The 25,994-nt window shown below is 34.8% G+C and overlaps 1 protein-coding gene across 1 annotated transcript in view; it reads left to right on the top strand.

Moving 5' to 3' along the window:
• LOC117329948 (calnexin-like) overlaps positions 1-25,627 on the top strand; it is a 30,707-nt gene extending 5,080 nt beyond the window's left edge. Inside the window, exons 2-16 of the mRNA XM_033888180.1 lie at positions 456-524; positions 1,052-1,099; positions 1,914-1,989; positions 2,294-2,372; positions 2,777-2,851; positions 12,044-12,079; positions 12,735-12,848; positions 13,199-13,239; positions 13,336-13,451; positions 15,512-15,586; positions 15,848-15,991; positions 19,114-19,239; positions 23,752-23,919; positions 24,103-24,176; positions 24,617-25,627. Of these exons, the coding sequence (XP_033744071.1) occupies positions 456-524; positions 1,052-1,099; positions 1,914-1,989; positions 2,294-2,372; positions 2,777-2,851; positions 12,044-12,079; positions 12,735-12,848; positions 13,199-13,239; positions 13,336-13,451; positions 15,512-15,586; positions 15,848-15,991; positions 19,114-19,239; positions 23,752-23,919; positions 24,103-24,176; positions 24,617-24,656 (1,281 nt within the window). The 3' untranslated portion in view covers positions 24,657-25,627. The remainder of the gene's footprint in view (positions 1-455; positions 525-1,051; positions 1,100-1,913; positions 1,990-2,293; positions 2,373-2,776; positions 2,852-12,043; positions 12,080-12,734; positions 12,849-13,198; positions 13,240-13,335; positions 13,452-15,511; positions 15,587-15,847; positions 15,992-19,113; positions 19,240-23,751; positions 23,920-24,102; positions 24,177-24,616) is intronic.
• The last annotated feature ends 367 nt before the right edge of the window (positions 25,628-25,994 follow it).

Below are 25,994 nucleotides of genomic sequence, written 5' to 3'. Positions count from 1 at the left end.
ATGTTATAAAAGTATATTGTGTTATGAAAATGGGGTAGATCGTAAGGTTATAAAATGAGTACATATCTTTTATCCTCAAATAAGCCCCTTCCCCTGAGTAAAAGTCAGTGTTAAAATGTGAGGAGGGCTTATTTGTGTACCCTCTTAGCTTACTGTTTAAAAATTGATTATTTGTGGTTAAATGCAGCAAAATAATAACATTTTCTAGCTTCAGGTTATCTAGTTCATGAGTACAGTTTAATAGTACAAGTCTGCTATTCACAATATAATTAATGTAGTGTAATAGAATTGGATCTAATTGTTACAATAATTAAAAAAACATCCTTTCATAGTAACGTTTACCAAAACTAACTACCCTTGTAGTTATAGATGTCTGTCCACAACTCCATAATTATAACTATTTATTTCTATGGTGTGGCCATTTATATAATCTGTACATACAATTTGGTTTGCAGAGAAAGTTTCATGACAAGACTCCATACACTGTTATGTTTGGACCAGATAAATGTGGTATGGACCATAAGGTGAGTATTCCTTAGGCTTTTTACGGTAAAATATATATCCACATCATGGGAAATCCAGAAATAATTTTTTAACAAGTTTGGTACTGGAGAAATGCAGTTTATTACAAAGTACTGTTTTGAATTAAATCACTTCTTTGTGTGGTTCCAACTTGGAAGTCCTCCAATTGGGTAATTATTTTTACTGGAATAGCCCTTACTAAAATGTCATGTGTTTATTGTAATCAGTGTCTATCATGTGAAAATGGAGGAGGAGAGAGAGAGGTGTGGTGATAAATTCAAGGAAAAACCAATATCAGTCTGTGAATTGTACATTCCTTTTGCATCTGCTGTTTAAAAACCAGTTTCTATTGGGGGAGGAGAGCCTAAACTGTGCAGATGAAAGTTAAACCACGGTAGATTTTAGTACTGTAGTCTAACCCTGCAGATACAAGTATTCTGCATAGTTCCTGAACACAAATTGAATGATAGCATTGGTCTGTAGAAATAATATATATTGAAGACTGAATGTGTTCTATTTCTCTTTTTAGCTCCACTTTATCTTCCGGCACAAGAACCCGATCACTGGAGAATTTGAGGTAGGTGACCTGATACCAGTCTTTACATGTACAACAGCTTTCATATTTGTGTAATATTTTACCCTTCAGTTTTCTGACAGAGGATATACATAAAGATCAACTTCCAAACTTAACTTTCATTATGTTAGATTTAACGATGTTCACCTTTGTGATGGCAACTTTTTTATGCCCCCGCCATGAAATGGGGGATAATGTAGAATCAAATACTTTTCATACATGGAAGGATCTTACGATTTTGTACTATTTAAATTGTGAATTTCATAACCCTTGGGTCTCATGATTTCCCCTGGGGAGGAGGTAACTTTTACTATAGTTTATTGAAGGAATCTCATTTTGGCTATCATCTGTTGAATTTCTTTTAGAATGAATTATAACTTGGTTAGAATTAGCAGTTTTGGAAGGCAGTTTGTTGGTATGTAAATGTTTCCCGACTGATCCCCAGGGATGATGGGCGTGGGTCAAAGAGTGTCAAAGAAATATTTTAAAACTCAGGTGACCGTTTAGGCCACATTTGTAATTTCTTAAAAGTCTTATGAAAAAAGTTCTATAAATAACAGACGTCAATATGTTTGACATATTTTTCAGATTATTTTTTGCAAATAACATTTACTATATTTTGGTAAACATTACAAAAAACTCTTACACAAGATCAACACCAGACTTGAACATGATTGCAACCACAAAGGAGTATATCCTAGACCATGATGACTTTAAGACAAGACAAGAAGGACATCAGAAATTTCATTTGTACTGACATTTTGTTTGCGACTTGTCGACAAGAAATATCATCTTTTGTATTTTCTTTCCCTTACAGGAGAAACATGCCAAAAAGCCATCTGCCAACATAGACAAACATTTCTCAGACAAGAAGACACATATGTATACTTTGGGTATGTATTTGTCACGCGAGGTGGGAATACCAGGGGAGATAACTATTAATGTGATTGTTAAGAGTTGCTTTGATGTAATCATAATGAAACATACTTGAACACTTTTTACGTGGGACTAATTTTATTTAGAAGTTTGCTTTCAAATCAAGACATGTGAACAGGATTCAAAGTTCGTTTGGCTTTAATTGCTATAAATTCATACATGGAACAACATACTTGTCTTTTAATAAAAGATTAAGAATAATTTATTTTTATAAATTGGATATCTGAGGAGACAAAAATATGAAATATCTGAATGTTTTAGTTGTAAATCCTGATAACACTTTTGAGATGATGGTGGACAACAGCTTGGTAAATGAAGGTAGTCTTATGGACGATTTCAGGTCAGTACCTCAATGTTGCTGTGTAAATAACACAGTTATTGAATATAATCAATGTAGTATATTGGACAACAGTCTAATAATGCCTTCGAGGCCCTTTCCCATTCCAAGATAAGTAATGGTTTGAATTCGCCAACTATGGAAATTAAAAATATTATTCAAGTTGACATCTGATAATGATAGAAGTTCTACTATACAGATATAATCCAGAATTATTTAGGTTTGATACTGTTGAAAACATCTAATGACTTTTATTGTCAAATGTTTTTGTTAATTTTGGGCTATAAATCCCTGCTGATGTTTTTTTTTTTGTTGAGTCATAAAACTTAGTTGTCCCTGAAGAACTCCATAGGCCATGATCCTCTTGCATTTAGTAATTTCCAATGATATATTATATTGTGTTTTAGTCCCCCTGTGAATCCACCAAAGGAAATAGACGACCCAAACGATAAAAAACCATCTGATTGGGATGAAAGGGAGAAGTAAGTATCTCAGAATAGTAAGATATATGTACATGATGGTTGATGCTTCAGTGTATGTTATTCATGTTTGCATGTTTCAAGATTCAATGTGAAATAGTACATTGTTTATCATGGAAGCAAGTAGATAAATATATGAACACTACCATGTCAGTACATCTTAAAAGGAGAGTGGATCACATGTCAAAATTTTGTCAGCGTGACTTATATTCAGGTCATTGACTCAAATATACCCAAACTTAGTAAAGGGGAGATACATAAATTATACCCAGATTTAGTAAAGGGGAGATACATAAATTATACCCAGACTTAGTAAAGGGGAGATACATAAATTATACCCAGACTTAGTAAAGGGTTGATACATAAATTATACCTCGACTTAGTAAAGGGGAGATACATAAATTATACCCAGACTTAGTAAAGGGAGATACATAAATTATACCCAGACTTAGTAAAGGGGTTGATACATAAATTATACCTCGACTTAGTAAAGGGTTGATACATAAATTATACCCGGACTTAGTAAAGGGGAGATACATAAATTATACCCGGACTTAGTAAAGGGATGATACATAAATTATACCCAGACTTAGTAAAGGGGAGATGCATAAATTATACCACGACTTAGTAAAGGGGAGATACATAAATTATACCTCGACTTAGTAAAGGGGAGATACATAAATTATACCCAGACTTAGTAAAGGGGAGATACATAAATTATACCCAGACTTAGTAAAGGGGAGATACATAAATTATACCCAGACTTAGTAAAGGGGAGATACATAAATTATACCTCGACTTAGTAAAGGGGAGATACATAAATTATACCCAGACTTAGTAAAGGGGAGATACATAAATTATACTCGTACTTAGTAAAGGGTTGATACATAAATTATACCCGGACTTAGTAAAGGGGAGATACATAAATTATACCCGGACTTAGTAAAGGGTTGATACATAAATTATACCCGGACTTAGTAAAGGGGAGATACATAAATTATACCTCGACTTAGTAAAGGGGAGATACATAAATTATACCCAGACTTAGTAAAGTGTTGATACATAAATTATACCCAGACTTAGTAAAGTGTTGATACATAAATTATACCCAGACTTAGTAAAGGGGAGATACATAAATTATACCCAGACTTAGTTAAGGGGAGATACATAAATTATACCCAGACTAGTAAGGGTTGATACATAAATTATACCCAGACTTAGTAAAGGGGAGATACATAAATTATACCCAGACTTAGTAAAGGGGGAGATACATAAATTATACCCAGACTTAGTAAAGGTGTTGATACATAAATTAACCCAGACTTAGTAAAGGGATGTGATACATAAATATACCCAGACTTAGTAAAGTGTATGATACATAAATTATACCCAGACTTAGTAAGGGAGATACATAAATTATACCAGACTTAGTAAAGGGGAGATACTAACTTATACCCAGACTAGTAAAGTGTTGATACATAAATTATACCCAGACTTAGTAAAGGGGAGATACATAAATTATACCCAGACTTAGTAAAGGGGAGATACATAATTATACCAGACTTAGTAAAGGCGTTGATACATAAATTATACCCAGACTAGTAAAGGGTTGATACATAAATTATACCCATGACTTAGTAAAGTGTTGATACATAAAATTATACCAGACTTTAGTAAAGGGGAGATACATAAATTATACCCAGGACTTAGTAAAGGGTTGATACATAAATTATACCCAGACTAGTAAAGGGGAGATACATAAATTATACCCAGGACTTAGTAAAGGGGAGATACATAATTATACCCCGACTTAGTAAAGGGAGATACATAAATTATACCCAGACTTAGTAAAGGGTTGATACCATAAATTATACCCAGACTTAGTAAAGGGAGATACATAAATTATACCCAGACTTAGTAAAGGGTTAGATACATAAATTATACCCAGACTTAGTAAAGGGAGATACATAAATTATACCCAGACTTAGTAAAGGGGATGATACATAAATTATACCCAGGACTTAGTAAAGGGTTGATACATAAATTATACCCAGACTTAGTAAAGGGTAGATACATAAATTATACCAGACTTAGTAAAGGGGTAGATACATTAAATATACCCAGACTTAGTAAAGGGTGATACATAAATTATACCCAGACTTAGTAAAGGGTTAGATACATAAATTATACCCAGACTTAGTAAAGGGTTGATACATAAATTAACCCAGACTTAGTAAAGGGGAGATACATAAATTATACCCAGACTTAGTAAAGGGGAGATACATAAATTATACCCAGACTTAGTAAAGGGTAGATACATAAATTATACCTCGACTTAGTAAAGGGGAGATACATAAATTATACCCAGACTTAGTAAAGGGGAGATACATAAATTATACCTCGACTTAGTAAAGGGGGAGATACATAAATTATACCAGACTTAGTAAAGGGATTGATACATAAATTATACCCAGACTTAGTAAAGGGTAGATACATAAATTATTACCCAGACTTAGTAAAGGGGATGATACATAAATTATACCCAGATTAGTAAAGGGTGATACATAAATTATACCCAGACTTAGTAAAGGGGTGATACATAAATTATACCCAGACTTAGTAAAGGGGTTGATACATAAATTATTACCCGACTTAGTAAAGGGGAGATACATAATAGGGGGGTTGTCTAAATTTACCCAAAATTATAAAAGGGGTCTTTTTTACCCCCTTGTAAAAAGGGGATTTAAAAATTTAAATTTCTTGGGGGGTTTTTAAATTTCCCGTTGTGGGGAGTCTTTTTACCCCATTTGAAAGGGAATCATAAATTATCCCAGACTTAGTAAAGGTTTAACATAAAATTAACCTCGATTAGTAAGGGTTGATACATAAATTAACCCCTGATTATAAAGGGGGAACATAAATTATACCAGCCCTTTTAAAGGGAGAACATAAAATTTACCCGTTAGAAAAGGGGGATAATAAATATACCCAACTTGGGGGATACATAAATTTACCCAATTGTAAAGGGGGTTGATACATAAAATTATACCCGACTTTTGTAAAGGTTGTACTAAATTTTACCCGACTTAGTAAAAGGGGGATACTAAATTTTCCCAAATTTGTAAAGGGGTGAAATAAATTATACCCGATTGTAAAGGGGGGTACATAAATTTTAACCCAGACTTAGTAAAGGGGTGATACATAAATTATACCCAGACTTAGTAAAAGGGGTGATACATAAATTATACCCAGACTTAGTAAAGGGGAGATACATAAATTATACCCAGACTTAGTAAAGGGGAGATACATAAATTATACCCAGACTTAGTAAAGGGATGATACATAAAGTATACCCAGACTTAGTAAAGGGTTGATACATAAATTATACCCAGACTTAGTAAAGGGATGATACATAAATTATACCCAGACTTAGTAAAGGGATGATACATAAAGTATACCCAGACTTAGTAAAGGGGAGATACATAAATTATACCCAGACTTAGTATAAAAGGGGAGATACATAAATTATACCTCGACTTAGTAAAGGGGAGATACATAAATTATACCTGGACTTAGTAAAGGGGAGATACATAAATTATACCCAGACTTAGTAAAGGGGAGATACATAAATTATACCCAGACTTAGTAAAGGGGAGATACATAAATTATACCCAGACTTAGTAAAGGGGAGATACATAAATTATACCCAGACTTAGTAAAGGGTTGATACATAAATTATACCCAGACTTAGTAAAGGGGAGATACATAAATTATACCTCGACTTAGTAAAGGGGAGATACATAAATTATACCCAGACTTAGTAAAGGGGAGATACATAAATTATACCCAGACTTAGTAAAGGGGAGATACATAAATTATACCTCGACTTAGTAAAGGGGAGATACATAAATTATACCCGGACTTAGTAAAGGGTTGATACATAATTATACCCAGACTTAGTAAAGGGGAGATACATAAATTAAACCTCAGACTTAGTAAAGGGGAGATACATAAATTATACCTCGACTTAGTAAAGGGGAGATACATAAATTATACCCAGACTTAGTAAAGGGGAGATACATAAATTATACCCAGACTTAGTAAAGGGGAGATACATAAATTATACCCAGACTTAGTAAAGGGGAGATACATAAATTATACCCAGACTTAGTAAAGGGGAGATACATAAATTATACCTCGACTTAGTAAAGGGGAGATACATAAATTATACCCGGACTTAGTAAAGGGTTGATACATAAATTATACCCAGACTTAGTAAAGGGGAGATACATAAATTATACCCAGACTTAGTTAAGGGGAGATACATAAATTATACCCAGACTTAGTAAAGGGTTGATACATAAATTATACCCAGACTTAGTAAAGGGGAGATACATAAATTATACCCAGACTTAGTAAAGGGGAGATACATAAATTATACCCAGACTTAGTAAAGGGTTGATACATAAATTATACCCAGACTTAGTAAAGGGTTGATACATAAATTATACCCAGACTTAGTAAAGTGTTGATACATAAATTATACCCAGACTTAGTAAAGGGGAGATACATAAATTATACCCAGACTTAGTAAAGGGGAGATACATAAATTATACCCAGACTTAGTAAAGGGGTGATACATAAATTATACCCAGACTTAGTAAAGGGGAGATACATAAATTATACCCAGACTTAGTAAAGGAGAGATACATAAATTATACCCAGACTTAGTAAAGGGGAGATACATAAATTATACCCAGACTTAGTAAAGGAGAGATACATAAATTATACCCAGACTTAGTAAAGGGTTGATACATAAATTATACCTCGACTTAGTAAAGGGGAGATACATAAATTATACCCAGACTTAGTAAAGGGGAGATACATAAATTATACCTCGACTTAGTAAAGGGGAGATACATAAATTATACCCAGACTTAGTAAAGGGTTGATACATAAATTATACCCAGACTTAGTAAAGGGTTGATACATAAATTATACCCAGACTTAGTAAAGGGTTGATACATAAATTATACCCAGATTTAGTAAAGGGTTGATACATAAATTATACACAGACTTAGTAAAGGGTTGATACATAAATTATACCCAGACTTAGTAAAGGGGAGATACATAAATTATACCTCGACTTAGTAAAGGGGAGATACATAAATTATACCCGGACTTAGTAAAGGGGAGATACATAAATTATACCTCGACTTAGTAAAGGATTGATACATAAATTATACCCAGACTTAGTAAAGGGATGATACATAAATTATACCCGGACTTAGTAAAGGGGAGATACATAAATTATACCCAGACTTAGTAAAGGGATGATACATAAATTATACCCAGACTTAGTAAAGGGTTGATACATAAATTATACCCGGACTTAGTAAAAGGGGAGATACATAAATTATACCCAGACTTAGTAAAGGGGAGATACATAAATTATACCCAGACTTAGTAAAGGGGAGATACATAAATTATACCTCGACTTAGTAAAGGGGAGATACATAAATTATACCCAGACTTAGTAAAGGGGAGATACATAAATTATACCCAGACTTAGTAAAGGGGAGATACATAAATTATACCCAGACTTAGTAAAGGGTTGATACATAAATTATACCTCGACTTAGTAAAGGGTTGATACATAAATTATACCTCGACTTAGTAAAGGGGAGATACATAAATTATACCCAGACTTAGTAAAGGGGAGATACATAAATTATACCTCGACTTAGTAAAGGGGAGATACATAAATTATACCCAGACTTAGTAAAGGGTTGATACATAAATTATACCCGGACTTAGTAAAGGGGAGATACATAAATTATACCCAGACTTAGTAAAGGGGAGATACATAAATTATACCTCGACTTAGTAAAGGGGAGATACATAAATTATACCTCGACTTAGTAAAGGGTTGATACATAAATTATACCCAGACTTAGTAAAGGGGAGATACATAAATTATACCCAGACTTAGTAAAGGGGTGATACATAAATTATACCCAGACTTAGTAAAGGGGTGATACATAAATTATACCCAGACTTAGTAAAGGGGTGATACATAAATTATACCCAGACTTAGTAAAGGGGTGATACATAAATTATACCCAGACTTAGTAAAGGGGAGATACATAAATTATACCCAGACTTAGTAAAGGGGTGATACATAAATTATACCCAGACTTAGTAAAGGGGTGATACATAAATTATACCCAGACTTAGTAAAGGGGAGATACATAAATTATACCCAGACTTAGTAAAGGGGAGATACATAAATTATACCCAGACTTAGTAAAGGGGATGATACATAAAGTATACCCAGACTTAGTAAAGGGATGATACATAAATTATACCCAGACTTAGTAAAGGGATGATACATAAATTATACCCAGACTTAGTAAAGGGGAGATACATAAATTATACCCAGACTTAGTAAAGGGGAGATACATAAATTATACCCAGACTTAGTAAAAGGGGATGATACATAAATTATACCCGACTTAGTAAAGGGGAGATACATAAATTATACCCTGGACTTAGTAAAGGGGTGATACATAAATTATACCCAGACTTAGTAAAGGGGAGATACATAAATTATACCCAGACTTAGTAAAGGGGAGATACATAAATTATACCCAGACTTAGTAAAGGGGAGATACATAAATTATACCCAGACTTAGTAAAGGGGAGATACATAAATTATACCCAGACTTAGTAAAGGGTTGATACATAAATTATACCCAGACTTAGTAAAGGGGAGATACATAAATTATACCTCGACTTAGTAAAGGGGAGATACATAAATTATACCCAGACTTAGTAAAGGGGAGATACATAAATTATACCCAGACTTAGTAAAGGGGAGATACATAAATTATACCTCGACTTAGTAAAGGGGAGATACATAAATTATACCCGGACTTAGTAAAGGGTTGATACATAAATTATACCCAGACTTAGTAAAGGGGAGATACATAAATTAAACCTCGACTTAGTAAAGGGGAGATACATAAATTATACCTCGACTTAGTAAAGGGGAGATACATAAATTATACCCAGACTTAGTAAAGGGGAGATACATAAATTATACCCAGACTTAGTAAAGGGGAGATACATAAATTATACCCAGACTTAGTAAAGGGGAGATACATAAATTATACCTCGACTTAGTAAAGGGGAGATACATAAATTATACCCGGACTTAGTAAAGGGTTGATACATAAATTATACCCAGACTTAGTAAAGGGGAGATACATAAATTATACCCAGACTTAGTAAAGGGGAGATACATAAATTATACCCGGACTTAGTAAAGGGGAGATACATAAATTATACCTCGACTTAGTAAAGGGGAGATACATAAATTATACCTCGACTTAGTAAAGGGTTGATACATAAATTATACCCAGACTTAGTAAAGGGGAGATACATAAATTATACCCAGACTTAGTAAAGGGGAGATACATAAATTATACCTCGACTTAGTAAAGGGTTGATACATAAATTATACCCAGACTTAGTAAAGGGGAGATACATAAATTATACCTCGACTTAGTAAAGGGGAGATACATAAATTATACCCAGACTTAGTAAAGGGTTGATACATAAATTATACCCAGACTTAGTAAAGGGATGATACATAAAGTATACCCAGACTTAGTAAAGGGGAGATACATAAATTATACCCAGACTTAGTAAAGGGGAGATACATAAATTATACCCAGACTTAGTAAAGGGGAGATACATAAATTATACCTCGACTTAGTAAAGGGGAGATACATAAATTATACCCAGACTTAGTAAAGGGGAGATACATAAATTATACCTCGACTTAGTAAAGGGGAGATACATAAATTATACCTCGACTTAGTAAAGGGTTGATACATAAATTATACCTCGACTTAGTAAAGGGGAGATACATAAATTATACCCAGACTTAGTAAAGGGGAGATACATAAATTATACCCAGACTTAGTAAAGGGGAGATACATAAATTATACCCAGACTTAGTAAAGGGTTGATACATAAATTATACCTCAACTTAGTAAAGGGGAGATACATAAATTATACCCAGACTTAGTAAAGGGTTGATACATAAATTATACCCAGACTTAGTAAAGGGGTGATACATAAATTATACCCAGACTTAGTAAAGGGTTGATACATAAATTATACCCAGACTTAGTAAAGGGGTGATACATAAATTATACCCAGACTTAGTAAAGGGGAGATACATAAATTATACCCAGACTTAGTAAAGGGTTGATACATAAATTATACCCAGACTTAGTAAAGGGGTGATACATAAATTATACCCAGACTTAGTAAAGGGGAGATACATAAATTATACCTCGATTAGTTAAGGTTTAGAATATAGCAATTGCTTTATTATATCCCCCGCAACGAAGTTAGGGGGGGTATACTGGAATCACCTTGTCCGTCCGTCTGTCACAAAATTTGTCCGGCTATGCATTCGCTCATTTCTTTATGGATTTCATTCAAATTTGGTATATAGTTAGAAGACCATATGAACTTGTGTTTCCTATAGTGATTTTGCGATTTAGCCCTTTTTAAAAGAGTTATGCCCTTTTTTCATACAAAATGTGTCATAATTTTGTCCGGCTATGCATTCACTTAGTTTTTGATGGATTTTCTTGAAACTTTATACAAAGTTGAAGGATGGCATGAAGTTGTGTCTTCAGTAACGGCTTCTTCCGAAAAAAACTTAGCTTGTCGAGCTATGCATTTGCTTTGTTTTCAATGGATTTTACTAAAATTTGGTATGTAGTTAGAGGACTCTATTAGGCTTAGGTCTATGCAAAGATTTTGCCGAATTACCAGTTGTAATAGAGTTATGCCCCTTTTTCTTTAAAAACGAGCAAAATTTTGTTCGACAATGCATTCTTACCTAAACATAGAACATGTTTGATTTGGTTATAGTACCATAAATAGGCAGCTTCACAAAGTATCCAAACCAATCATGGAAAAGCGGGGGTATATTTGTCACCCCTCGGTGACAGCTCTAGTTTCTGCAAGCATCTGCCTATCCATCCATACACACCCAGACATACCATGATATTTAGGAACTTAGAATTAATTTCTTGCTTACAATTAGTAAATTTGTGCACAGATGATGGGTTTATATGTACTAAATGTTTTTAATTGTATTTTTTTTTTCAGAATCCAAGATCCTTCAGCAAAAAAGCCAGAAGACTGGTAAGTTTATATTGGTTCTATCTGGGTTGTTACTAGGGTTCTTACCAAGGTTCTTACCAGGGTTCTAACCAGGGTTCTAACCAAGGTTCTTATCAGGGTTCTTACCAAGGTTCTTACCAAGGTTCTTACCAGGGTTCTTACTTGGATTCCCACCAGGGCTCTTACCAGGGTTCTTACTTGGATTCCTACCAGGGTTCCTACCAGGGTTCTTACCAAGGTTCTTACCAGGGTTCTAACCAAGGTTCTTACTTGGATTCCTACCAGGGTTCCTACCAGGGTTCTTACCAAGGTTCTTACCTGGGTTCTTACCAGGTTCTTACCAGGTTCCTACCAAGGTTCTTACTAAGGTTCTTACCAGGGTTCTTACCTGGGTTCTTACCAAGGTTCTTATCAAGGTTCTTACCAGGGTTCTTACCATGGCTCCTACAGTGGTATCGGGGTTCCTACCAGGGTTTTTACCAGAGTAACAATAATATTTCTACATTGATTGTTTTAGGTTTTCTCATTAAAGGTACCCTGTTATGGTATACAATACTTTCAGTTTAGTGAATAATTCCCAACATTTTATTGACAACAGTGTGATACATCTGGCTTTGAGGGTATGTCACATATTGTTTGTGTAATGTAATGTACAGGATGTGTTGTCTTCTGACAGGGATGAAAGTGAGCCTGAGAAGATTGTGGATGAGGATGCTGTTATGCCCAGTGGTTGGCTGGAAGAGGAATCTGAGCTTGTTCCTGACCCAGCAGCAGAGAAACCAGATGATTGGTAAACTCTCTTATAATCTTACATAGAGACTTTCAGACAATCACTTATTGTGATGTTAACACACTTAATGGTGAAATAGCATTGTGAAGCAGGGAAGAGCGTAATTTAATTTTTGGAAATGTGTGACGTCATTTATTACTGTATCTTAGGAGTTTAGTGTTACTGGTAGAAGGTATTGATAATTTTATGGAACATTCAGAGCTAATTTTTTCTTGCTGGAAAAATAGAATGCTTTATCTAATATCTTATCAAGCAGTAATAGTCTTTTAATGTTTGAGATATGATAGTATTATTAACAATATAGAATATTTTTGTTAAGATGAAGTCAGATGTCTTGTTTTCTTTGACAGGGACGACGACATGGACGGTGACTGGGAGGCTGCTCTCATCAGTAAGTACTACAAATAATGGTGATCAAAGATTGTCATTGTATTGGCCTTTGTCTAATTGATAATCTTAATTTGATACATGTTTGTTTCTTTCACAGACAACCCCAAGTGTGAGAATGCTCCAGGTTGTGGTAAATGGGAGAAACCAAGCGTCAAAAACCCAAAATACAAGGGCAAGTGGTCTGCCCCTATCATTGATAACCCAGACTACCAGGTAAATAAGAGAATTTTAATGGTCAAAAAACCTTCAGAACTATAGTAGAAATTAAAAACGAAAACAAAAAATGCATTTCTCTCAAAATAGTTAAGTTATGGATTATTAAGGGAAATAAAAAAAGAGCAGAATTCTTCTTTTCAAATCATGAGTGATTACATGTTCTAGTTAAGGGCTATTCTAGTGAAATATCTACAGGAAGTCTGTAGGTTCATCAAGCCTGAACCACTGAGAGAAGTGATTTAATTCAAATGCTACCATATATAAGCCCTATTTTCTCCAGCATCCATCGTTTATTGTGTCCTCCATGTGATGATTTACTGGAATAACCTGTAGAGATTAATGGACCTTACAGTAAAAGTTATATTTTATAACTTCCTGATACAAGCTAATCCATATAGGGTGGTTAAATTCTATTTTATTCCAGTTTTTAGCCCACCATCATCAGATGGTGGGCTATTCAAATCGCCCTGCGTCCGTGGTCCGTGGTCCGTCCGTCCGTCCCTCCCTCCCTCCGTCCGTCCGTCCGTCCGTCCGTCCGTCCGTAAACAATTCTTGTTATCGCTAATCCTCAGAAAGTACTGAAGGGATCTTTCTCAAATTTCATATGTAGGTTCCCCTTGGTGCCTAGTTATGCATATTGCATTTTGGGACTGATCGGAAAACAACATGGCCGACAGGCAGCCATCTTGGATTTTGACCATTGAAGTTTGTTATCGCTATTTCTGAGAAAGAGCTGAAGGGATCTTTCTCAAATTTCATATGTTGGTTTCCCTTGGTGCCTAGTTATGCATATTGCATTTTGGGACCGATCGGAAAACAACATGGCCGACAGGCAGCCATCTTGGATTTTGACAATTGAAGTTTGTTATCGCTATTTCTAAGAAAGTACTGAAGGGATCTTTCTCAAATTTTATATGTAGGTTTCCCTTGGTGCCTAGTTATGCATATTGCATTTTGGGACCGATCGGAAAACAACATGGCCGACGGGCAGCCATCTTGGATTTTGACCATTGAAGTTTGTTATCGCTATTTCTAAGAATGTACTGAAGGGATCTTTCTCAAATTTCATATGTAGGTTCCCCTTGGTGCGAAGTTATGCATATTGCATTTTGAGACCAATCGGAAAACAACATGGCCGACAGGCAGCCATCTTGGATTTTGACAATTGAAGATTGTTATCGCTATTTCTCAAAAAGCACAGAAGGTATCTTTCTCAAATTTCATATGTAGGTTCCCCTTGGTGCCTAGTTATGCATATTGCATTTTGAGACTGATCTGAAAACAACATGGCCGACAGGCAGCCATCTTGGATTTTGACAATTGAAGTTTGTTATCGCTATTTCTGTGAAAGTACTGAAGGGATCTTTCTCAAATTTCATATGTAGGTTCCCCTTGGTGCTTAGTTATGCATATAGCATTTTGAGACCAATCGGAAAACAACATGGCCGACAGGCAGCCATCTTGGATTTTGACCATTAAAGTTTGTTATTGTCATTATTGAGAAAGTACTGAAGGGATCTTTCTCAAATTTCATATGTAGGTTCCCCTAGGTGCCTAGTTATGCATATTGCATTTTGAGACCAATCGGAAAACAACATGGCCGACAAGCAGCCATCTTGGATTTTGACAATTGAAGTTTGTTATCACTATTTCTCAGAAAGCACTGAAGGAATCTTTCTCAAATTCCATATATATAGGTTCCCCTTGGTGCCTAAATCTTAAATTTTATATATAGGTTTCCCTTGTTTGAAAAGTACTAGAGGTTTCTTCTGAGTTTACACAGATTAGTAAGACTTAGAAGAAGAGAAAAGTAGAGAAAAGATCGATCTGACATGGAACCTATGAAGAACATTCAATGGTGGGCGCCAAGATCCCTCTGGGATCTCTTGTCTAACTTAGGGTTTATATCATGTCTTGACGATATGTTTTAGTTTAAAGATAGTTTGCAATCTCTTGTGAAGTAATTCTTGATTTGAAACGACCTTATATTAATTAGTAGTAAATGTTAGATTGAAAGTTATTATTGATAAAAGTACACTTATTTGTTTTCTTTTTAGGGGGTATGGAAGCCAAGGAAAATAGACAACCCTGCCTACTTTGAGGATCTTGAGCCATACAAAATGACCCCCATTGTAAGTTAAGAAAAAAAAATGTCTTTGTTCTTTTTAGTAAAAAAAGAAACCTTATAAAATTGATTTATTATTATAATCATTATTTTTATATATGTATATATTTTTGCAATAAATAGAAATATCGAAGCAGTTTTCTATACCATGATATTTGAGGTTTTTACATGTTGAACCGGACATGTATTTGGTAATGGTTATAATTTTTGTAGTTATTGGAAGTAGAAACATGTCCTTATTGTTAGTGAATGTTAATTTCTGTAACAGGGTGCTGTGGGACTTGAGTTATGGTCCATGAATGATGACATAGTATTTGACAACTTCCTGATCACAGACGACAAATCTGTAGCTGAACAGTGGGCCGCGGAGACTTGGGAGATAAAATCTGCACAGGAGAAGGCCAAGTCAGGGGTAGGCTGAACCTGTGTTACATGCAAATCTCCGTTACTGAGAACTGATCAGCAAACATACATCAGGTTACATCAAAATATACCTTACTAGGAACTCTTGATCAACAAACATACATCAGGTTACATCAAAATATACCTTACTAGGAACTCTTAATCAAAAAACATGTCAGATTACATCTAAATATACCTTACTAGGGACTCTTGATCAGCAAACATGTCATATTACATCTAAATATACCTTACTAGGAACTCTTGATCAGCAAACATACGTCAGATTACATCCAAATATACCTTACTTGGAACTCTTGATCAGCAAACATACATCAGATTACATCTAAATATACCTTACTAGGAACTCTTGATCAACAAACATGTCAGATTACATCTAAATATACCTTACTAGGAACTCCTGATCAACAAACATGTCAGATTACATCTAAATATACCTTACTAGGAACTCTCGATCAACAAACATGTCAGATTACATCTAAATATACCTTACTAGGAACTCTTGATAAACAAACATGTGTCAGATTACATCTAAATATACCTTACTAGGAACTCTTGATCAGCAAACATACGTCAGAATACATCTAAATATACCTTACTTGGAACTCTTGATCAGCAAACATACATCAGATTACATCTAAATATACCTTACTAGGAAGTCTTGATCAACAAACATGTCAGATTACATCTAAATATACCTTACTAGGAACTCTTGATCAGCAAACATATGTCAGATTACATCTAAATATACCTTACTAGGAACTTTTGATCAACAAACATATGTCAGATTACATCTAAATATACCTTACTAGGAACTCTTATCAACAAACATGTCAGGTTACATCTAAATATACCTTACTTGGAACTCTTATCAACAAACATGTCAGATTACATCTAAATATACCTTACTAGGGACTCTTGATCAACAAACATGTCAGATTACATCTAAATATACCTTACTAGGAACTCTTAATCAACAAACATGTGTCAGATTACATCTAAATATACCTTACTTGGGACTCTTGATCAACAAACATGTCAGGTTACATCTAAATATACCTTACTTGGAACTCTTAATCAACAAACATACATCAGGTTACATCTAAATATACCTTACTAGGAAGTCTTGATCAACAAACGTGTCAGATTACATCTAAATATACCTTAATAGGAACTCTTATCAACAAACATGTCAGATTACATCTAAATATACCTTACTAGGAACTCTTGATCAACAAACATGTCAGATTACATCAAAATATACCTTACTAGGAACTCTTGATCAACAAACATGTGTCAGATTACATCTAAATATACCTTACTAGGAACTCTTGATCAACAAACATGTCAGATTACATCTAAATATACCTTACTAGGAACTCTTGATCAACAAACATGTGTCAGATTACATCTAAATATACCTTACTAGGAACTCTTGATCAACAAACATACATCAGGTTACATCTAAATATACCTTACTTGGAACTCTTGATCAACAAACATGTGTCAGATTACATCTAAATATACCTTACTAGGAACTCTTAATCAGCAAACATACATCAGGTTACATCAAAATATACCTTACTTGGAACTCTTAATCAGCAAACATATGTCAGATTACATCTAAATATACCTTACTTGGAACTCTTGATCAACAAACATATGTCAGATTACATCTAAATATACCTTACTTGGAACTCTTAATCTGCAAACATACATCAGGTTACATCAAAATATACCTTACTTGGAACTCTTGATCAACAAACATGTCAGATTACATCTAAATATACCTTACTTGGAACTCTTGATCAACAAACATATGTCAGATTACATCAAAATATACCTTACTAGGGACTCTTGATCAATAAACATGTCAGATTACATCTAAATATACCTTACTTGGAACTCTTGATCAACAAACATATGTCAGATTACATCTAAATATACCTTACTAGGGACTCTTGATCAATAAACATACGTCAGATTACATCTAAATATACCTTACTAGGGACTCTTGATCAATAAACATGTCAGATTACATCTAAATATACCTTACTTGGAACTCTTAATCAGCAAACATATGTCAGATTACATCTAAATATACCTTACTAGGAAGTCTTGATCAATAAACATGTGTCAGATTACATCAAAATATACCTTACTTGGAACTCTTAATCTGCAAACATACATCAGGTTACATCAAAATATACCTTACTAGGAACTCTTGATCAGCAAACATATGTCAGATTACATCTAAATATACCTTACTAGGAACTCTTAATCAGCAAACATACATCAGGTTACATCAAAATATACCTTACTAGGAACTCTTAATCAGCAAACATACATCAGGTTACATCTACATCTATCTTACTAGGGACTCTTGATCAGCAAACATATGTCAGATTACATCTAAATCTATCTGTCCAGAACTCTTGATCAAAATCTAAATTACTAGGAACTGTCAGAATACATCCAAATCTATGTTTATAGAACTCTGATTACCAAACATATGTCAAATTTCAGCCAAATCTAAGTTTCTAGAACTCTTGATCCAAATCTAAATTACTAGGAACTATTAAATTTCATCCAAATCTATGTTTATAGAACTCTGATTAGCAAACATATGTCAGATTTCATCCAAATCTATCTTTATACTAGGAATTTTTGATCAATTAACATATGTCAGATTTCATCCAAATATGTCTTTCTAGAACTCTGATCAGCAAACATATGTCAAGATTTCATCCATATCTAACTGACTAGAACTCTTTTTCAGTAAACATAATTCATCAATATTTACCTTACTCATCAAAATCTACTATCAATACTGGAACTTGCTTTCAGATTATCAGTTGTAGCAGAAGTATATATCACTATTATACTAACATGTTTATTACTGAAGAAATACTAGTCACATTATCTAAGTAAAGTTGTGTATAAAAACAATATAATTCTTTATCAAATGAATTTGCTTACCTCTAAGTGTCTTTAGTTCCTTTAGAAATATAGATTCTGTGGGTTATTGTTATTAAAGAAGTAAATATACACGCGCCCAGTCTGATAGATTACATTGATGATATGTTAACATGAATTTCTGCCCTGACTTTTCAGAGAAGTGTTGTTGATGCAGTGTTAGATGCTACCAAGGATAGGCCTTGGATATGGGCAGTCATTCTGATAGTAGTTGTACTGCCGATAGTTCTGATTATAGCTTATTGCTGTATGTCTAAATCAGAGGTAAGCCATAGGTTAAGGATAGGATAGATATGTATGTAACTCACAGCATTGGTACCCTCTACCTGACTGGCAGTGCTAGTGATAATGGCAGGGAAAGGCTGAGTGTCCTGATGCTGTGTGTTGATGTTGTACAGCTTCCACTGGAGGAGAAATGTTTTAACCCTGGTCCTCAGTATCTGTTTTCATTTCTTTTCCAATCAAATTTTTGGATTAAAAGAAAAAGTATGTGATTGTCAAAAATGGACAGTTTTGTAAACAGATACACACCTTCATGGTTAAAACAGTCTCTCTTCAGTGGTGCGTTTAAATGTAAAGCATGTTGACATGTTGGTTTTGTTGTGGATACAGAAGAGCCTCTGGAAGACCCTGCATACAGCTGCCGACCAACATCCGTGGCTCTGGGCCATTTATATAGTAGTTCTTTTACTGCCAGTACTCCTGCTGTCCATCTGTCTTTGCCCAAGGACCGGACCAATAACGGTACTGCTGCCTTAATGTTTGTCTAACACTTCAGATAGCACCTGGATGTCTTAGGACAACTGCCATCAAGTCTAAAGTGGACTTTCTTCTCAATTCATGTGCATGAATTAATCCATTGTAAATCACGATTAAATTCCTGGATATATATATATAAGATATTACCAGACAAGAACACTGTCCGTATTAATTAGTATAACAGTATAATATGTAATGAAAAAACATATTCCACTTTCTTTTGCCATGAATATCACATAATAATGAGATTTTTAGCTCACCTGGCCCGAAGAGCCGGTGAGGTTATGCCATGGTGCAGTGTCCGTCGTATGTTTTTCATCTGGCGTCCGGCAACATTTCCTTTAAATTCATACTAGTCCTAAACATCTGAATAGATTTTGATGAAATTTGATCTGGATCATTATTGGGCAAACGTTATAGAAATGGAGGGTGTGGCTCCTCTGGGGCCAGAGGTTCAGGGCCCAGTAGGGGAAATTGAGGTAAATCCTTTAAATCCCTGCTAGTCTTGAACGCCAAAATCGATTTTGATGAAACTTGGTCTGGAGCATTATTTGGCAAAGGAGATTAAAACATTGTATAATGTAGGGTGTGGCTTCCCTGGGGCTGGAGGGGCCGGGCCCAATAGGGGAAATTGAGGTAAATCCTTTAAATCCCTACTAGTCTCGAACAACTGAATGTATTTTGGTGAAATTTGGTCTGGAGCATGACTGGGTAAAGAAAATCTGATGTTGTATAAGTGGAAGATGTGACCCTGTTGGGGTTGGACAAGTATAGCAAAAACATTTTTTTTTTAGAAATCTTTTTCTTTTTCAAGAACAACAGGATATGGTCCACCTGTAATTTGAACCATTGTTGGCAGAGGCAGTTCAAGAGTAGGAAAATATTTGAAATACCTGGTATAACTTAGATTAGTTTATGTTGCAATAATTTCTGAAATATCCAGTTGAGCAATGCAGGCCCTTTGGGCCTCTTGTTAACCAAGTTCTGGACCCTGTATTCCAGTGACAGTTGTATTTGGTTAATCAGTGGATCACTACAGCTCTGTAGGTCACATAGAAATGACATGTCAGAATTTAAATGAGGTTTAACATACACCCCTACCTTTATAAGGAGTAGTGGATATCTCCTTATTGTTTTATCAGTCCTAAACAGCTGGTGTAAATCAGATTTACTTTACACCACACTGTGGTAAGGTGAATCCCTTCAGATTTACTTTACACCACACTGTGGTAAGGTACATCCCTTCAGGTTAACTTTACACCACACTGTGGTAAGGTACATCCCTTCAGATCTACTTTACACCACACTGTGGTAAGGTAAATCTCTTCAGGTTTACTTTACACCACACTGTGGTAAGGTGAATCCCTTCAGATCTACTTTACACCACACTGTGGTAAGGTAAATCCCTTCAGATTTACTTTACACCACACTGTGGTAAGGTAAATCCCTTCAGATTTACTTTACACCACACTGTGGTAAGGTAAATCCCTTCAGATCTACTTTACACCACACTGGTAAGGTGAATCCCTTCAGATCTACTTTACACACTGTGGTAAGGTAAATCCCTTCAGATTTACTTTACACCACACTGTGGTAAGGTAAATCCCTTTAGATTTACTTTACACCACACTGTGGTAAGGTGAATCCCTTCAGATCTACTTTACACCACACTGCGGTAAGGTAAATCCCTTCAGATCTACTTTACACCACACTGTGGTAAGGTAAATCCCTTCAGGTTTACTTTACACCACACTGTGGTAAGGTAAATCCCTTCAGGTTTACTTTACACCACACTGTGGTAAGGTAAATCCCTTCAGATCTACTTTACACCACACTGTGGTAAGGTAAATCCCTTCAGGTTTACTTTACACCACACTGTGGTAAGGTGAATCCCTTCAGATTTACTTTACACACTGTGGTAAGGTAAATCCCTTCAGATCTACTTTACACCACACTGTGGTAAGGTGAATCCCTTCAGATCTACTTTACACCACACTGTGGTAAGGTAAATCCCTTCAGATTTACTTTACACCACACTGTGGTAAGGTAAATCCCTTCAGATCTACTTTACACCACACTGTGGTAAGGTAAATCCCGTCAGATCTACTTTACACCACACTGTGGTAAGGTAAATCCCTTCAGGTTTACTTTACACCACACTGTGGTAAGGTAAATCCCTTCAGATTTACTTTACACCACACTGTGGTAAGGTAAATCCCTTCAGATTTACTTTACACCACACTGTGGTAAGGTGAATCCCTTCAGATTTACTTTACACCACACTGTGGTAAGGTAATCCCTTCAGATTTACTTTACACCACACTGTGGTAAGGTAAATCCCTTCAGATCTACTTTACACCACACTGTGGTAAGGTAAATCCCTTCAGATGTACTTTACACCACACTGTGGTAAGGTAAATCCCTTCAGATTTACTTTACACCACACTGTGGTAAGGTAAATCCCTTCAGATCTACTTTACACCACACTGTGGTAAGGTAAATCCCTTCAGATCTACTTTACACACTGTGGTAAGGTAAATCCCTTCAGATCTACTTTACACCACACTGTGGTAAGGTGAATCCCTTCAGATCTACTTTACACCACACTGTGGTAAGGTAAATCCCTTCAGATTTACTTTACACCACACTGTGGTAAGGTAAATCCCTTCAGATCTACTTTACACCACACTGCGGTAAGGTAAATCCCTTCAGATCTACTTTACACCACACTGCGGTAAGGTAAATCCCTTCAGATCTACTTTACACCACACTGTGGTAAGGTAAATCCCTTCAGACTTTACACCACACTGTGGTAAGGTAAATCCCTTCAGACTTTACACCACACTGTGGTAAGGTAAATCCCTTCAGATGGGTCCCAAGGTTCTACGTGTGACACTTGACATGGGAGGTATGATATGTTAACTAATTTAATAATTTAGTTTTGATTTCAAAACTACTTAATAGGACTTATTTATAATGCCAGTACAGTGATAAAGAAAAAAAGATGACATTTAACTGATAATCATTATGAAACTGGTCTTATTTCAGTAGTCAGTATATATTAATCATGTAACAATGCATGAGTTTAATATTGTGAATTGTTGTTGTTGAACTAATTTTTTTTCATCCAGGTTGATGTGATAATAAACAGTTCTTAACCTTATCTAAAATGCATCATTTGCACATATTTGCTTAAAAAGATGGTTTAATTATTTCATGTAAAGTTCTTTGAAACCATTTAGATTTATTCAAAATATCTTCCACACTATGATTATGTCTGAAAATATTAATTTTGTTAATTAAATAATTTCAATTTATTATCCAAACAGTGAAACAGCATTGCATTCCTTGTTTGGCTAAAATACATTTTATAAATATATGTCTGCAGAAAAAACAGGTTTTTGATTCTTGGATGTGATTTATGTACTTCATTGTCAACATGAATGTTGAGTTTAAAAGTAAATGCAGCAGTTGTTTCTTCATCTACTAAATAGATGTTGTAACAAAAATACATACATTTTTTTTTCTGCAGATTTTCAGAAGCTAAATTTAATGTCGCTGTTCAGGATTACACTCTTACACTATTCATAATTAGTTATCATGCTGATATACTGTTGTTAAGCATATAGACATTTTTCTCAGAAAACTGAAAAAAAAAAGAAAAAAAATATTATCAGAGGCTATTCATTCAATTAATTATAATTACCAGACTTTTTTTCTCTGAAAATTATGAACAAAGAAAAAAATAATATAATTATAGCCTGATTATAAAATTCAATTTTTCTAGCTGAGATACTGTTTTTGCAGCATATAGACTATTTTCTCTGAAAATTATGAGAAAAAAAACCTAACTTAATAATAAGTGCTTAAGCTTTGTACTAACTAAAGATGTCATTAACATATCCATAATATCAGAATAATCCTGACCGTAAATTTAGCTTCTGCCATATCAAGGATTAAGTGTACTGATTATTACCCCTTAATATTTTATGAACTAATAATAAACTGGTTTTGCAGCCTGAGAAGATCCAGAGTCACAAGAAGAAGACAGATGAAGCAACTCCGGATGAGGCTGAAGAGAAGGCAGAGGGCGACGAAGGAGAGGAAGAGGAGGAAGAAGTTGGACCAGGGGGAGATAACCCCCCACTAACCAGGAAGTCCAAGGCAGATCTCGAGGCAGATGAGGTACAAAACTTCATCATTTATTTGCTGGATTGATTTTTACTCAGAATTTACAGTATATTCCTGTAGCATTGATGGAAAACTATCCATCTCTTCTCTATAGACTTTTGACCTGTAAATGCTACAATTTTTTTCAAATGTCATAATATTTATTAGATTGATTATAAACAATACATTTACTCACAGACAAATGATGCAGATGAGGAAGATGAAGAGGAAACAGAAGAAGCTGCGGATACATCCAAAAAAGATTCGCCTAGGTCAGTGTAATCCTTTGTGTTCTACATACATCGTTAGCATCTGGATTCCAGATGTGTCTCTTTATGAACTACCGTAACTCTAACATTGATTAATCAACATTCACTGCTAATACAGATCTGTGTACCTACTGTTAGTATACACCTTTCACAGTTTACCTACATTAACTGTTAGTATACACCTTTCACAGTCTCAATTCTGTGACATTTTCCCTTCCATGTGTTCTTATTATTTCACAACAATCTCAATTCATCATGCAATAACAACTATTAAATAATTCAGGTTTTGTTGATTAAGAAAGGTCATTGTAAATGCTGGAGTTGTCAATGGTACAACTTAAAATATCGAGATTAAAAGAGGATTTTTATTTACAGCATAAATACTAGACCATGTTTCTACTCCAAGCTTGGGCAATGACTTATTTTCTTTTATTTCTTTTTAGGAGATCATCACCAAGAAAGAGGAAGCCTAGGAAAGATTAATTCAACATTACTGTAGGTTAACATAAAATGATGCAGTGATATGTTGTGGATGATTTGTGTGTGCAAGTTGTTCAGGGAGAGTTGGTAGGAGGATTTGTTTGAGATAAAAAGGCCCTTGTCCAAATGTCCCTTTTTGACTGGAATGACCGTAAAGTTTGTGCTGAAGATTGGGGGCCGATGTCTCCCAGGGACTACCGGTGGTACATATGTAGTTCCGGAATTTAATTAGGATTTCATGATTAGCAAGTACATAAGACTACTTTAAGAAAGTATGTCATAATCAGTAATGTCATTATCCCACCAGATATCAATTTCAGCTAGTCTTTTAAGAATTGGGAGAGTTATGTCCCTTCCTTTTTTCTGCAATGTACTCCTTATCACTAATTAGGCTACAATAATCTGTTTTGTATTCTTGGTTTTTGGTAATAGGGTTGTTGTGTAGGAAAGTTGACAGAGACAAAAACACTTTTGTCACAGGAAGTTAATATAAGAACTACTGTTGTGTGCTGAAATATTGCATTAAAATATGTAAAGTACGATATACTGAATGTAAGGCTGTAATAGCAGATGTAAAACCTGTTTCTGTAACTGCCAAGATGTTGCTCCATAATGAATGGGTGAGTGAGCATATTTATTTACATTGATATGTAAGCTGAGTGTTAAAAGTGATTTTGCACCATTTTGACAGTGGACACATATATATATAAGGCCGGTTTTTGATGTGGATGCTAGTAAAAATGTTATTCCATGGGTATGTATTCAAGACAGTCTCTAGGTATTTGATGTTCATGTATACATGCAGTCTATATGTGTTTTTTAGTTGTGAAAATGAGTAAGTGTTGCATGGAATACACAAGGTCATGGTAACTTTCTTCATAATTTAAAATCCTAGTTACTCGAGATGTACGTCATGATTATGATTGTAGTACTGTATGAGAAATTTGCGCTAGTGACAGATGGGGTGAAACTAAGAAAAACGTGGGGAGATTTGATTCCATCATGTGGGGTGAAACTAAGAAAAACGTGGGGAGATTTGATTCCACCACACGATGCTAACACACCTATTCAGCACACTTCTGTGAATCCTTACAATGAAATCAGATCTATCTGGGAGGGAAGTTATAATTCTCTAGAGGGAGGGGTTATGTACATTCCTTTCATGAATTATATAACACTGCCACTATATGTAAAATAATTTCTCACATACCCTGAGGTTTCAACAGATTAAGCACTGTGAAAAGGGCATTATCATCATCTATGAACAGAATTTTTCCTATACCAACCTAAGTGCATGGCAATATCCAGATTTGTTTTAATACAGATCTTCTTCATTTTGCT

This window comes from Pecten maximus, chromosome 6, assembly GCF_902652985.1.
Source record: "Pecten maximus chromosome 6, xPecMax1.1, whole genome shotgun sequence".
NCBI classification, from domain to species: Eukaryota; Metazoa; Mollusca; class Bivalvia; order Pectinida; family Pectinidae; genus Pecten; species Pecten maximus.
Note: the sequence above shows the minus strand (reverse complement) of the source record. Positions and strands in the feature narration are given on the sequence as shown.